This window comes from Pelodiscus sinensis, chromosome 3 (assembly GCF_049634645.1).
Source record: "Pelodiscus sinensis isolate JC-2024 chromosome 3, ASM4963464v1, whole genome shotgun sequence".
Lineage (NCBI taxonomy): Eukaryota > Metazoa > Chordata > Testudines > Trionychidae > Pelodiscus > Pelodiscus sinensis.
In genome coordinates this window covers 102,003,090-102,019,272 of record NC_134713.1, presented here as the reverse complement: position 1 = coordinate 102,019,272, position 16,183 = coordinate 102,003,090, and the positions used below count along the sequence as shown (strand labels likewise).

Genomic DNA, 16,183 nt, shown 5'->3' with positions numbered 1-16,183 from the left:
GCCCTGCAGAAATGATTCCCAGTTTTGTTGTAGAACCTGAACCGCTAGAGTGCTTTGAACCCTGACTGGTTTCTTAAGTCTGCTAAAAATATTTTACATTTACTTATCAACTAGGCCCACCGAGGGGCGAGATACTGGGGACAACTTCCCTAGTGCTTGGCAGTACAAAAGGTCCCAGAGCTCCTGGCCATGATTGTTGCTACTGTGGCAGCTGCTGGAGCCCCAGATCCTTTAAGTTGCTGCCGGATCACATGTGGTGCACTCTGGGTGGCTCTAAGAGCAGCAGAGGGGCACCCTCTGGGCAGCGCTGAGTACTTCCTAGCCCCAACCCTGTCCCTTATGCCTGAGCTGCTCCCTGCCCCCCAGCCTTGCCCAAGGCCAGAGCCTGTGTAGCACCAGACTCCAGTCCAGACTCTGCACCCTTTGTCTGCTCCTGCACCCAAAATTCTCTCCCAGAGCCTGCACCCCAATCCCTGCCCTGTACAAGAGCTTGCACTCCTCCTCACCCCGTCCTTCACCTATATTCCCTCCTAGAGCCCATTACCCTCTCCCACCCAAACTCCCTCCCAGAGCCTTAGGCAGCTGGCAAAGGTGTGGGCTCTGGGCACTGCCAAAATTTCTGCAAACCTTCAGCCTTTGTACTTGGATATTAATGATACCCTTTAAGGGGACTATATTAAATAGTGGTAAACAAAATGATTTTAAAAGTTGAAATCAGTCTTTAAATGGACTAAAATGAAAGTTTCATATAACAGGATATAAAAAAAAAGATAATGTCGAAGGCAGGGGCAGTGAGAATAGTCTTTTATGCTGCATAAGCACACAGGAAGTACAGGCAGTCCCTGGGTTACGTACAAGATAGGGACTGTAGGTTTGTTCTTAAGTTGAATCTGTATGTAAGTTGGAACTGGCGTCCAGATTCAGCCGCTGCTCCGCTGCCCGAGCCCCTCCGCGGCTTTGCTCCGCGTCTTCCTGGTCTTCAGACCAGGGAGACGCGGAGCAGCTTTTCTTGCCCGGGAGTACACGTAAGTCGGATCCGCGTAAGTCGGGGACTGCCTGCATACGGATTTGAGAATTCATCCATGTGCCTCAATATTACCTCTCAGATCCTGCACCAGTCACAACCTCCTCCACCCAAATTCCCTCACACCCCATGCCCTCTCCTGTACCCTGATCCCTTTCCCCGAGCTCCTTTTTGCACCGATCTTGAGTCAGCTAACATGGTCAGCCATGGGTGCTTTATTGCAGTGTAGACATACCCTGAGAATTAAAGGAGGGGGGTAAAATGATCTCTGTATTTAACTAGTGTAAGGCTGCAAAGGGCTTTGGGTTCCATTCTAGAATGAGGGTGCTGCAAGTGAAAAGCTATTTTTGGTTTCCTTTTTATTCTCAGCTTCTTGGGAATAGAAGACTAGTACATTACTTTTGTAACTGGAAACTTTCTTCTTGGCTTATAGGGTGTGAGGACTGTGGCAAAAGCCTTATAGGAGAATGCAAACTTCATGGACCCCTCATCAGGGTTAAAGATAGGGTTATTCCCAGTCAAGCCCACCTTACCCTACCTCACTACCTCACCTTGCGAGTGCTGGAGCTGCAACCTGGGAACCAACAAAGTAAGTGTCTGTAGTTCTCTTCACTATGGCTTGGGGAAGGGACAAAAAGGTACTAACCCTGCTTGTTTTCATAATTAGTGGTGGCATTTAGTTCAGATAGTTCTAAACAGTCTATCTTAGTTCTCAGTTGACCACAGCTATGTCCCAGAACCAGCCCCCGATTGATATGCAGGGGTACATAGGCCAAACCTGAGCAGTGCTGTGACCCCATGCTCCTTGCGGCAATAGCACAAGGTTGGAGGCCTAATCAAATATATATTTTAAAGCCATTTCCAAGCTTTCATGGATTTTATTCACATTCATTAATTTCTGCAACCCCTGCAACAAAACTGTAACCCTACCTTTATAGAGTACTTCAGTTAATTGTGATGGTCCAAAGGGGGGGGAAAGAGGTTTAAGAAACAAAGTAGCTATTAAAGGAATGAAATTCAGAGGACATATGAAGATTCAGTACAGTTCACCTTTTCTGAATCTAAAGTCAGCATTGAAGAAAGATTGTATTGTTTCTTTCAGGCATCATGATAGTTTGCTTGAATTTGGAGAGAGGGGGAATTACAAACTTCTTGCTAATGTATAAGTTTCAGAAGGGCCGCCGAGTTAGTCTGTAACAGGAAAAACTTAAAAAACAACTAAAAGTTAAGTAGCACCTTAAAGATTAACAAAACATGTAGATGGTATCATGAGCTTTCATGGGCACAACCCACTTCATCATCTGAAGAACTGGGCTGTGCCCATGAAAGCTCATACCACCATCTACATGTTTTGTAAGTCTTTAAGGTGTTACTAGATATTTTGTTGTTTAAGTTTTTCCTGCTAATTTATAGATATTCATGAAAATTTAATTCTGTTTTGATAGTAATGCAGAAAATGAAGGTCTTCTATGCAGGACTATCAATGTTAATATTGTATGAGGGAATAATGGAATGCAAGATAGCTTGCTTTGTACTTTCATAACTATACACACTGTTGGAGAAAGAACTGTCAAACATACCAAGGTGCAGACCCCTGAGGAAGTGATATTTAGCAGCTTACAGTAGTGCTCCTGATGCTTAGGTCATTCTGAGTGGTTGATACTATTAGCCCCACAAGACTCATTGAATCAAATTTCCTAATGCACTTAAGTTCCACTTTAAAAAGTGACTGAAGAATTTACCGAGTAGAGCAGTGGTTCTCAAACTTTTGTATGGATGACCCCCTTTATAAATTAAAAAAACATTTTTTGTATGTATTACTATTATAAATGCTGTAGGTGAAGTAGGATTTTGGGATGGAGGCTGACAGTTTTTGACCTCCCAACATGTAATAACTTTAGCACCCCCGTTTGAGAACCCTGCTTTATTTTTCAGCCTGAATCTGGGAAAGGAATTCAATGCACGAGCCCTATTTTACACTAGTTCATTTCCCTTAGTTGAAGATAATTGGGATTTAGATTATGATGTGCGTATTCTTCTTAGGCTGGTCTTATTTTTATTCACAGTCCTTGGAGTGTTTGCTAAGAAAGTTATACAGAAGAGAACTCAATTTGGTCCTTTTGTTGGGAAACTGTCTACAAAACTTACTCACTATGATGACAACAGGCTAGTTCTACAGGTAACTCAGAGGCTCAGCTGGGCTTTGGAGGATTTCTTTGTAGAAGGGTTTGTAATATTTCAAATTTTTATTTGATGCATTTCTTTTTAAAGTGACCTGAACATCTCTGTTTTTCCTATTCAAGTGTCATATGCAAGAATATATTCATACTGCATACACAGTCAGATCCAGTTTCATAATTTTCAGGTCAATGTAACTTTAGACAACTGTTTTTTCAATTCTGATCTAGTGATGCATAATTTGATACCAACATAATATGTAATACAAACCAATTTGATTCTTTAGTGTAGTGCTGAGGGGTTGTATTGCATATGCTCAATCTAGAATCTGCCCAATCTATTTTTAAAATGTCTGTAACAAATGGCTTCTACTAGTTCAACAAGGGTGTTAATCCTCAGTCAAACAGATTTTGCTCTTAGGAACTTTTTCCATAGGAGTAGGAGAGAGAAGTGGAGCTTTGGTAAAGTCTGTCCTCTTATATATAAAAAGCAGCCCACTCACACCAACGACTAATCTTTTTCTGTAGGGCGAGTCAGCAATAGTGGCAGCAACTGGGTAAGACTTAAGACACCATCTGCCTAGAGAAAGCTTGCTTTGGCGTAAGACATTCTCGACACCTACTGGGCAGGCAAGCCCACAGACAACTGGGATGGTCCTGAAAGTGCCCAGCAGTAGCTGATACAATATACCCCGTTGGAACTCCAAACGCTGTCTATAGGTTCTTCCAGCAAGTTAAAGCTGTCCTCTGATAGTGCAAACACCTGGCCTGTTCTGGGGATGGGGTGGGAGGGTGAAGACACAGGTGCAGGGAATATAATTTATAACAGCTATACCAGTATGAGTGAATCAAAGACTTTTTAGTTGTTTCTTCTTAGCTACCTTTTAGCCAATTTTATACAATTGCCTCCCCTCTTTCCTCTGTCAGTCCCTCTATTCTCCTAGGTTTTTTTTAAAGATTATGTTCAAACTAGCATAGCTCTGGCTGATACCTTACTTCAAGATGGAGAGAAAGACATGAGACTTTACCCTGGATTCTTTCAGCACCACAGCAGGAGCTTTGCATTCTGTCTGCCAGAACCCTGAGAGTGACTGAGAACAGCATCCATCCAGCAGAAATGTATTGTCATTAGAAACTGTTAGATGGAAAGCTTCTAAAGACAACAGAAAAGCAGAGAGTTGAGAAGCAATTATATGAAACACTCAAAAGCTTTCAAATGACCAGTGAAGCAGATAAATTACATATTTGTGCATGAAGAACATACAGAGAACGGAACATACCACTGCAGCAAGACAATCCATCTTTTAGTGTATGTCACTGAAGGGTGACATCCTGGCAGCAGATTTGAAGTCTTTTGCCCAACACATTTTTTTTTATATTGAAAAGGAATCCAAAAGGAATAATGTGAAGCAGAGAGAATGAGACACTTTCCAGGCATTGTCATTCATTAGTATGGCTTCATTATTGGTATGGAAATACAGCATGTGGCCAATCAAGAGGGATGAATGTTGAAATATCAACATACTGGCTGTTACCAAATTAGGCTTGTAATGTGAATTATATTATTGTTCCATGCAAATCAAAACTTCAGGACAGCATTGAAGATTGAGGTATCAAGCACTTAAGCTTTGAACTGTAACACATTTCCTATCTTCCTCCCTGTCTGCTTGTGCTTAAACTTAAAATAACATACTTTAGAATGATATAAAAAGATAATAATTAATATAACCAATAATTACATATTTCAAACAAATACCTGCAGTTATTTCTGTACCTGGGCCCCTCAGAAATTGTTTAGTCTCAACTTTCTTTTCCAGGTGGCTCATTTAAAAGTAACATTTATTGTTTCTCAAAATATCTTTGTATATAATTTTATATTATATATATATATATATATAAAAAAAGCATTGCCCTTGATTCAAATTCAACACAAAACAGAGTGTCTTCTTTTCCACAGCTCTGTTATAACTCATCCATTCTCTCCTACTCTTTCTTCTTTTTCTTCAGGTATTGAAAGATGAGAGAAAGTACTTTCTGGATGCTCCCAGTGAAGACTGTGGTAATTGGATGATGTTTGTCCGACTGGCCCGGAACCAGGAAGAACAGACCCTTGTAGCCTATCAGTATGGTGGAGAAGTCTATTTCACAACTGTTAAGGTAGTTAAGACTGAGCCTCCTTATATGATTACCGTTCACAAGATAGTTTACTGTAACCAAATACTCAAAGGAGCGTGGCCAATTATACTTAAGTAACCTCCTCTCCATTACACACATCCCTTGATATCAATTAATGTACAAAGAAACAGGCAGCTTACTGGGATTTCTGACTAGAGCTAATGTGTCATGGAATCTGCTGCAAGGGATAGGAAAGAAAACTATAACAGTGGTAAAAAAGAATAGCTCAAGTTGCATTACTGATATCTGAATTTGTGATGAGCCTGCTCAGAAAGTACAGGTTGTACCTCCCTAATCTGGGAGTCTCCGGTCTGGCAACATCTGTGGTCTGGTAGGACCACGGATGTTCCTGGACCACAGGAGCGGAACAGGAGCGTAGTGGGGGGGAAGGGAGGCAGCGACTTAGCTGCGTCGGGGTCAAGGGATGAAGAGTCCCTGATTAGCTTGCTGTTCATTGTACAGTTGATTGACCATCCAACAGGCTAGCTAGCACTGATGCCAGACTATCTGGGAGTATCCCAGAAACAGCACAGGTTTGAGATGCCGCTGTATCACACATTTATAACTCACGATACAAATATGATACATGCATATAAACAAGGATGTCATATTTAGCAAGTCATAACTTTTCCACTGATACCTCACATGGAATAGCTTGTAAGACTTACTGCAATTTTATAACATTAGTATCAGTAATATTACAAATGGCCACCCATATGCCATATAGCATCACATGAGCTGTCACTAGGGATGTTAAATGATTAACTGGTAAGTACATCCCTCTCAGTGAACTCTCGTGGTGGTCGTTTTAACATTCCTAGCTGTCAATGATTTAAGCAGATATTCAGAGAACAATTTCTGTAAAGGTAACAACTAGACTACCATCTGTTTTAAATAGGATGTAAAAGTTTCCTGTAGAAACAAAGACAATGTAAGTAAATACTGGGAATTATTTTCCATTCACAGCCAATTGAACCCCACACAGAATTAAAAGTGTGGTATGCTGCAGATTACGCCAAGTTCATGGAAGCTTCTCCAGTTGTCATCAAAGAAGAATCAGATATTTGTGCTTTATCACCAGTTTTAACTGTAAGTGTCCAAAGATTGCATCCAACCCAACATTTGACCTTATATCAGAAACCCTACTTGCTCACTTTGCCTCAGTTCACATGACTGAAAATGATCGTCAACTAGTCTAACATTAAATTAACAGTTTCATTCAAATAACAAAGGGAAAGCATTATCTGGAGATATATTACTTTGTATACTGTACTTGTACTCTAAACAGAGCATAAAACAGTGCTGGCATATACTGGTAAGCTTTGGAAAGACTCACATGCTAGCATGTATTCTTGGGAAATAGAGTACACCAGTTCTTAAAATTCTCCTTTGACCTACTCTAGCTTACACCCTAGCTCTGAGAAACATGTTGCAGCCTTACCCCAACATGTTAGAGCACAAATACTTTTTATTTTCCTTTTTCTCCAACCCACAGGCTCATGGTTTCTGTACAGCTGCAGTATTGCTGAATGCTCTCAGCCTAAAATTAAGTGCAAAACTGACTCAGCCTTAATTATGGAACTGTGACTGTGCTTCCATAAGAAGAATAAACATAGAGACACTGAAATGAATTATGTGAAGAAATAAAATCACCAAAGGCTCAACAAGAGCTAGAATAGCAACAAACACCGGACACTACTATGGAAATAATCATTTACCCAATCATTTTTTTCCATGCTTGTACATGGCTAAGATTAATATGACTCAAACTGAACAGCAGTCTGGGTGTCACAGTTACATGTCAGACAACACAGGGCTGGTGAGAAGACTGTGATCTCTCTTTCTCTCTCTCTCTATAATGCTTAATCATGAGGAACTGTTTCTGTTCTCATTGCAGAGAGAGTGTGCCAACGCCTGGATATGCTCCAATTGTAGTAACGTTTTTGGGACTTTTGCTCTGCTGGAATCTCACCACTGCATCAGTAAAGACAAAGCACTTCTCCGCAGCTTCAGACCAGCAAATAAACTAGGGCCTCTAAAAGCAAAGGGCAAAATCAAAGGCAAACAGAGAGAAACTGGTTTGGACAAAAGCAATGCCCCGTACTATAAGGCCATTTCCTGCTCCCCTAGTGCAAAACCTACCTATGCCAGCTCAGGAAGTGTTTGTGGTTCCATTGTGACTTTTGTGCCTACATGGAGAAATGGTCAGTCTTCACTACTGACGGAAAGAGAAGTGGAGCAGCCCGATAGTTATCATTGCCAACTCTGTGGGAAGATATTTGTTTCCACTGAAAAGCTCAAGGTGCATTCTTATGGCCATACAGGAGAGCGTCCCTACAGGTGTTCTCAGCAGGGATGCACAAAAGCTTTCATTTCCAAATATAAGCTGATAAGGTACATCTCCTTAAGGCATAGCATCCCTTCCTGGTGAGAGTGTGGGGAAGAACAGATATCTTTTCTTGGTTTGCACTTGTGGGTTATGGTGTAAACTCCATTGGTCATTTCCGTATAAGATGGTAAGATTTAAATATATGCTGTTCATGGTTCATCTGTAAAAAAAAATTTGCTGTCATGTGTTCTTACAACTATCCATTCTGATAGTGTGTGTATACATCCCAAGTCAGGTGAACTAATGAAACCTTTCTTCAAAGGAACTTTAGCACTTCACAAACATTATATGATTATGTCTCACCTCACTTCTGGGAGTGTCACACCCTTTTTACAGATGAGAGAACAGGCACAGGGAGGATGAATTAATTTCCCATTGTGTTCCAACCAGTCAATGGCAGAACAGTATGTATTCCAACTCCCAATCCTGTTTTAGCCACTAGCCTCCCTGAAGTACAATTATAATTGCTGTTCCAAAAGCATTTTTTGCAGTACTGTTCATCTAGCTCTACAGACTATAAACCCCAATAGGCAGCTATTTAATAGAGTCTGGCTTTTTGAAAATGGCTGTCCTACAGAGCATAAGTGACTTCACATTTTGAAGCAGTATCCCACTTCAATTCATGAATTCTGTAAAATGTTGTTGTTCTTCTGTCTTAGGCACATGGCCATCCACTCTCCACAGAAATCTCATCACTGTGGTTACTGTGAAAAAACCTTCCACAGAAAAGACCATCTGAAAAATCATCTTCGGACTCATGACCCCAACAAGATGGCCTTCAAGTGTGAAGAGTGTGGCAAGAAATATAACACCAAGCTGGGTTACAAACGGCACCTGGCTCTTCATGCAGCCACCAGTGGGGACCTTACCTGTAAGGTGTGCTTCCAAGCGTTTGGAGACACTGAAGTGTTGTTGGAACACCTCAGAACTCATGCAGGGAAGCCAGGCAGTAGCACCAAGGAAAAGAAATATAAGTGTGATCATTGTGAACGCTATTTCTACACCCGCAAAGATGTGCAGCGTCACATGGTGGTTCACACGGGCTGCAAGGACTTCTTGTGTCAGTTTTGTGCCCAGAGATTCGGACGCAAGGACCACTTGACTCGCCACATGAAGAAAACTCATCCACAGGAGCTGCTGAAGGGCACGTTGCAGAATGGCGACTTGCAGAATCTGTCTGACTGTCTCTCTCCATTCAGAGTGAAGGAAGATGCCAGTATCCTCTCTTTTCCTGAGAGGGCTTCTATGCAGTATGGGCTTCTGAACACTTTAGAAGCAGAAGAGTACAGCAGCCCACATACACACTGTCAACAAAGCCTACAATCTACTCCTCCCCTTGAACCTTCTCATTTGCTCAGGATGAGCTGTGTAGATAGTCTCTCAACCAACTATTGTAAGCCATCTCCACCATTAATTCCTTCCAACCAGAATCTTAAACAGCACCACAGATATGGACAGAATACTCTGTCATGTACACTGGCATCCCTTAAAAACCTACCCCTCAAAAGGAATGTTAAAGCTCATAATGTGAATTTGCTTGAGGACCTGCCTTTACCAGCACCTCACAAAATCAATCTGGAAGAAGCTTCTTCAGGGTCTACAGGTGATGCTGGCAAATACATGATGCACAAGGAGCCTGTGACAACAGTCGAGTCTGTTAGCATGACAGATAATCTTACTCATATACTGGGTTTCTGGCAGTTCCCTCAGAGTGACAACCAGAATAATGGAGGGGACATCACAATGGCATTCAGTCAGGAAGAAGCCTCACTCAAGCTGAGCTGCCTCAGCCAACAGCAAGGCACACAGCTAGCTCTGGACAGAGTGGCCCTAAACCAGCTTCATCATGTTCCCCATTTTTCTTCCAGTACAAATTCTGTTGCATTGCCTCATTTTCACCATGCATTCAGATAACTATCACTTCTTTTAGGGCTTCTTTTCATACCCTCATTTAAAGAGAAAAGCCCCAGACCATCTAAGACTTAAAAAAAACCAAACCCCATATTGTAAGCATATTAGAATATCCAGGAAGTAACAGAATTAATAGTTTTATTTTACATAATATTTACTAGTTTCATAGCATATGACACCTGCAACAATGCCATATTTTCCCTACAATACCCTCCACGTTTTTACATTTAAACCAAATAGCTGAACTAGTGTTCATTGAAAATTATAAGTTTACCTATTACAAGCACAACACATGAGGCTGCTAGGGGAGTGGGAAACAACATTTTAAAAGAGCCATGTCACTCAGTAATATTATACAAATGACTTGAACACCATTCATATTAGGAATGTTAAATTTAGATTATCAGCTAATTGAGTAGTCGAATTTCCATCGACTGCTCGATTAGTCAATTGGAGGTGACCCTCGCTATCCCCTGCTGCACCTCTGCCCACAGCTCTTACAACAATTAAAAGGCACCGGGGCAGCTGTCAGGACCCAGTGTGAGTGGGGACTTAGTCCCCACTCACCCCGAGTTCTCCGCTGTGTCCCTACCTTTGAAATGTAGCAAGAGCCATGCAGGGCTGTACTACATTTAAAAGGCAGAGATGCAGCAGTTGGCACCAAGCTCATGCGATTTCCCCCACTGTGCATCTGTCTCTCCTGCCCCCCCTCAGAGATGGTGCTGGGGAAACCGGATTTTAAGTAGTCTCCCCCCAGCACTGGCTCCTGTTCCCCCACTTGCTGCCTTTAAAGCAGAGGCAAGGAATGGAGCAATTAGTCAAATAGTGACTCGACTAGTCAACTAGTTGCTTACATGCCTAATTGACATGTGGAATTTAGGAGGATCCAGTTAGTTTCTATGGCAAACTTTTACATCACTGAGCTTTAAGAACGTTTAATGCAAGTTGTGACTTCAATTATTTTATCTCTTCTTGCTTTTTTAAAAGCAAAAAAACAACAAACCACTGTGGTGATTAAGTTGAACAAGAATATGTTTTTAAGTGCTACACTGGTGGTTCTGTGTGTGGAAACACGGTGTTTTTCCTGGGCTGGAAATAACTACCACCAATGTTGCCTAAGAATGGATAGGGTTAGGTGAAAGGGTTAGGTTTTTTCTGAAGAGGGTTAAACTGTAGTACATTACATTTTTGTTTTGATCTTGCAAGATGCTAGATATTCTGGGCCTAATTCAGGAAAGCGCTTAAGCTCATACTTAGCTTTAAGCGGCTCAGTCTCACCCACTCCAGAGCACTGAGCCCCTTGCACCATCTAACTCTCAGAGTAGGTCTACACTAACACTTTTGTTAACTTGTTGCTCAGGGGTATGAAGAAGACATCTCACAGAAGCAGCCACTTGGCCAGTGCTAAGTCAATGGGAGATGCTCTCCCACCAACCGAGCTACCATTGCTGATCGGAGGTAGTTTAATAATGCCAGTGGGAGAGCGTGCTCTTGCAGGCATAGAGTGACTATCCAGGAGATCTTACAGCAATACAGTTGCAGCAGCACAGATGTGCCATTGCATAGTCTGTAGCAGGGGTGGGCAAAGAGGACTCTACAGGCTGGATCCGGCCCACCAAGCCAGTGGATCCAGCCCTTAGCCACCCTCCTGCCCCAGGCCAATTGAGACCTGCAGACAGGGAGCATGTGAGGTCTAACTCCTCCCCCTGCCAAAGGCATCTGGCAGCTAAAGCGCAATGCCAGCTTTTTCAAAACAGCTGGCATTTCTCTGTAGCCACCACGTGCCCTTGGAGGGCGGACACAGGGGCTGAGAGACTTTGCGTAGTCCCCAGGCTCCGAATGGCCTGGAGACAGGGGAGAATGCAAAGTCTCATCTGCCCTGCCAGAAGCGTGCAGCATCAGAGGGAACCGAGCATCAGAGCTGTTTTAAAATAACCAGTGGCTCCTCTAGCTGCTCTAGAGACTTGGCACGCTCCCCTGCCCTCAGGCCTTGATTTGCTTAGGGGCAGGAGGAGAATGCAAGATATTCTCCCACTGCAGTGGATAGAGGGAACTGCCAGCTGTTTTAAAATAGCTGGTGATTCTCTCTAGGCTGGAGGAAGGGGGGCAACTTCATGCACTCCCTCCACTCCTAGGCCAATCAGGATCTTGGGGAGGGGGATATGAGAAGTCTCCGAGCTCTGCCTCTTTTGCCCAAGGCCCCCCCCCTCCGGGACCGCTTCAGAAATGTATGAAGTGTCCCCCTTTTAAAAATTATTGCCCACCCCTGGTCTGTAGTATCAGGGGCGGATATAGGGCAGGGCGAGCTGGGCCGCCACTCCAGGCTCCATGCTTCAAGAAGCCCTGCGCATGCGCTGTGGCAAAGGGAGGCCCCGCGAAATTGGGCTGCCCTGGGCCCCACAAAATGGTCATTTGCCCCTGTGTAGTATACAGATGGCACTGTAAAGACAGTGAAGATCCTGTTCCCCCTGCAAGCAGGCTCTGTTCACTTTTGCTTGATAATGATTACCTTTTTTAGTCCAGGAGAATGATGATTCAGTCTGTAACATAATTGTTCCTTGGCAGCTAAACTATACTAGCAACATAAGCTTGATGTTACAGTTCTCCAAGTATGCATTAGGGATGGATGTTAACAAATGGTTGTTTTTGTAAATGTATAACCACTGAATATTTTTCAGCAGTTACATGTTTACATGCCAATGCTTGTGGGGAGCTAGCTATGCCCTCAAGTCCCATTAAGTTGTTTAAAAGTACATTGATTTATTAAATGAACTACTAAACAGCCCTTCTCTGAAAAATTTGGGAATGATTGCATACTTGTTGGGTATTTTTAAATTATTCTAGAATATTACGAATAAAGCTTTAAAAGTTGTGTGGTGGTAGATTTAGATGAACTAATTTGCTATGCTGTTATTGCTCATCTTGTATATGGTATTCATTATTTAACCATATGGATTGTTATGCATACTGTAAGCATACTATTAAGTATTTTATCAATTTGGTTTGAACTTCTGCATAGAGATATAACTAAATATTTACATTTTCCTTCACTAAAGGTCATGTTTAAAAGAAAATGCAACACCAATAATAAGCTAGAATTATGAGTGTTTTGTATGGAAATATCCATCTTTAACAGGATTACAGATTTATGATCTATGAAGAGGACCTGTGCACAGATCTGCTTTCAAGCTATTCTGAAGTAGAAGGGTGCTGGTCTTTTATAGCTAATGAAGAGTGCATTGAATTGAAAGTAACACGAATCACCTCTTACTCTGAAGTTTAGATAAGTATGATGCAATGGTGTTGAAAATCTTCTAATGAAAAAAGTAATCAATTAGTTGATTCCCATCAGTCAATTCAAAGTTAGCGTCTAACATTCCTGAAAGCTTAAATGTTAGGGAAACTGAACACGGCCTGTGTTTTGTATTGAATCATTAAAGGCACCACAGGTCATGTATCTGGTAAGAATTCTTATCTTTAGAATCTCAGAACTCTACACCTACTAAAGAGTTAAGTCACCTTTATTTTAAAATAGGAATTTGGGGGAAGGAAATCAGGGGGAGACTTTATTTTCTGTAACTGTAGTGTTCTTAAGGTGTACTTTGCTGAGATCCCTGGAGAATGATGTGTGTTCACCTATAGGGCAGGAACAAAGCACACAGTAGCATCCCTCTCTCTGCCCATTTGCTTCTAATGGAAAGACTTCAGTGATTGAGCTGCTTTACGCTCAAGACGTATCAGTGGAGGAAAAATATTAAGATATGTAAAGTGACATTATATTGGGGATGTGTTTGAAACTTCTGAGCTTAGGAGACTAATATAGGAACCAAAAACTCCCCAATTCTTATCCCAGGTGTATCACTTCCCCTAAAAGGCTCCATTTCCCAATCTATAAAATGAGGGTATTGATCCTTATCTACTTTACAGGTCTGTGTGAACATTAATCTTTACATAGTACTTTACATATTCAAAGCTATGTAAGTCTGAAGAAGTATTTTGTATAGTAAATATAGCCACTTACAAGTGCATTTTTCTATGAAGAGAATTATTATTTTTCTAGATTATCTGGCAATTGCATTGCAAGGGTTTCATATGTTTTGCATGTATTAGTGTAGACTATCCTATGCCAGCGAAATAAATTCTTATCCAAATACACTTATTTTAAAAAACATGTATATACATTTGTGAGGTTTAGTTTTGCACAACTGTAAACTTGGGTGTATAATGTAGGTATTATTACTATTTCGCTTAAAGTCAGGGACACTTCTTAAACTCAGCAAGATGTTAAAATTATAACAACATCCTGGGCTAAATTTTCAAAAGTGCCTAAATGATGCATGGGAAAATCAAGAGGCCATAAGCTCCTAAATCACCAGTGCACGTTTGAAAAGCTTCTCTGTCCACGTTAGACTAATAACAAATAAGATTTGATTTAATCACAATAAGCTACCTCAGCAGTTTCCCCAATATAATTTTGTCATTTCAATTCACACCACAAGTCCTTATATCCTTTATCTTGGTGGAGTCTCATCTCACTAGCCTGCCAACGTAACCTGTAATAAAGTTTTAAACAAAATTAGAATAGAAAAGTGAAGTTACACATATCACTATTGTAATGCAGCTCACAGGACTCCTGTGGCTCAGTAACCAAGCACAAGTTAAACATTGCCACTATTCTGGTTAATACATAGTCAGCGTTAGCACACCATAAACCATGCTTCCAGTGTTGGAGGTGGGTGGGAAGGAAAGGGGGAAGACACATAATAGAACTAGAATGTTCTCCAAATGAGAGCTCAGCATCATGTAACTGTAGTTCTTCCCAACTTGAGGACAGAAGCCGCTGTTTTCTCTTGCATCTGCTCTATTTTTGCTTCACTCATATATTGTCAACTTCCCAGCAAGACTGTGCTGCTGATGTTTATCATTAGTGTAAACCCAAACCACAAAGGATACATCAGTAGCGCATTCCTGGGATTGGTCTAGCTAGTTGGAGTACTGGAGCAGTGAAGCCATGGCAAGGTGTACTTTAATTTGGGCTGTGCAAGCACACTCAGAATCCTGGGTAATTACTCATGGGGCTAGCACATATTGCTGCCCCTTCATAGCTTCTGGACCCAAGCTAGCTAGAGTAAAGCTAGCTCAGATATGTCTACTCAAGCTGCAGTCATACCTTGTGGTGGCAGAGTGACATACACTAAGTTTTAGATAGTCACATATCCCACACTTTTTTCCAGGAACAAGCCAGATAAAAGGTACCGAATTAGTCCTGGGGGACAAGGTAAGTGAGATAATATTGGTCACTAAACCAACTTCTGGTAGTGAGCGAGACAAGTTTTAGAGCTACACAAAGCTCTTCATTTGGGTTTAATTGGGCCTGGCATTTTCTTGCTGGTTTTGTTGAGTCTCTCTTGTTTCCTGGAGATAACCTTTATCTTGATTGACCCTTGGGACTGAACTAGTGACTTCAAGAGCTGATTACAACAGAAGCTGGTTACTGGAGACACTGAGTTGCTGTCTGGGCTTGCTGGTCCCGGCGTCCTCTTTTCCCTCATGCTCAGCCTAGACCTGTAAGTGAAGCTGGACCTTTAATAACTCCATCTCAGGTTGTGCCCACAAAAGTTCATGATACCCTCTACGTTTTGATAGTTTAAGGTACTGCTAGACTAATCGTTGTTTTTTAAATTTTCCCAGTTACAGACCAACTTGCCTACCCCTCTGAAGCATTCATCTCTATAGCTAGAGTTAAAGAGGAAGGCTTTGTAGCAAATACGTGACCCATGTGTTTCACCATTACTTTACTATAATATCTAATATGTCCTTTACTATCAGGCTAGTTTGTGATGGGAGTAGATAATTTAATCACTCTTTTCCATCTCTAGACTCAACTATTCTAATGCATCAGCAATTGCAGAGAGTAGCACCCTCAGATACTGTAGTGCAGTATATGAGCAGGTATAATTCAATATAAATACTTTGGCCATGGTGTCTAATATGTAATGTCTTCCAGTAAAATTATATTTTTTGACTTTTTGAAATTTCCTTCCCCGGTTTGTCTGGCTGGTTGAGTCCAGCTACATGCAGTGGCTCAGTTAGCTGCTGTATCTTCTAAACTGCACAACTTTGACCCTGAGCAGGAGCAGGCTCATGTATATCAAAGGGATGATAGAGACTATACAGAGATTTGGGAGTTAGCAGCTGCAGCTCTTGCTGCAGAATGGGAAAAGGGGGAAACACTGAAGAGCGGGGAATGGCAAAGCAGTGGGAAAAATGGTCACTTGCACTTACCCACTCTATCTGCACCTTTGCAGACACTAAAAACAGTAGTCATCAAATGTGGAAAACTCTTCCTTTTGGCTCCGAAAGATCAGCTCTGGTAAGAAAAGCTACATACCTGCTGTAGAGAGCCCCTGATTCTAGATTCCTCCACCTCCTCCCAAGCTGACTCAGCTATCATTCATCTGTACTTCTGGGTCTGGATCCTGGATCCACTAAATTGATTCTGAGATT

At 41.8% G+C, this 16,183-nt stretch overlaps 1 protein-coding gene across 4 annotated transcripts in view; it reads left to right on the top strand.

Annotated features, from left to right (window-relative positions):
• Positions 1 to 12,721, top strand: part of PLAGL1 (PLAG1 like zinc finger 1) — a 37,636-nt gene extending 24,915 nt beyond the window's left edge. For 2 of the 4 annotated variants that reach the window (XM_006139325.3, XM_075924326.1), the window contains 6 exons: positions 1,458 to 1,613; positions 3,091 to 3,203; positions 5,209 to 5,358; positions 6,343 to 6,465; positions 7,274 to 7,770; positions 8,425 to 12,721. In XM_006139325.3, coding sequence (XP_006139387.2) covers positions 5,269 to 5,358; positions 6,343 to 6,465; positions 7,274 to 7,770; positions 8,425 to 9,679 — 1,965 coding nt within the window. In that variant the 5' untranslated portion in view covers positions 1,458 to 1,613; positions 3,091 to 3,203; positions 5,209 to 5,268 and the 3' untranslated portion in view covers positions 9,680 to 12,721. Of the gene's footprint in view, positions 1 to 1,457; positions 1,614 to 3,090; positions 3,251 to 5,208; positions 5,359 to 6,342; positions 6,466 to 7,273; positions 7,771 to 8,424 lie in introns of those variants that run through there. The other 2 variants (XM_006139326.3, XM_075924327.1) reach the window with 2 other exon arrangements.
• The last annotated feature ends 3,462 nt before the right edge of the window (positions 12,722 to 16,183 follow it).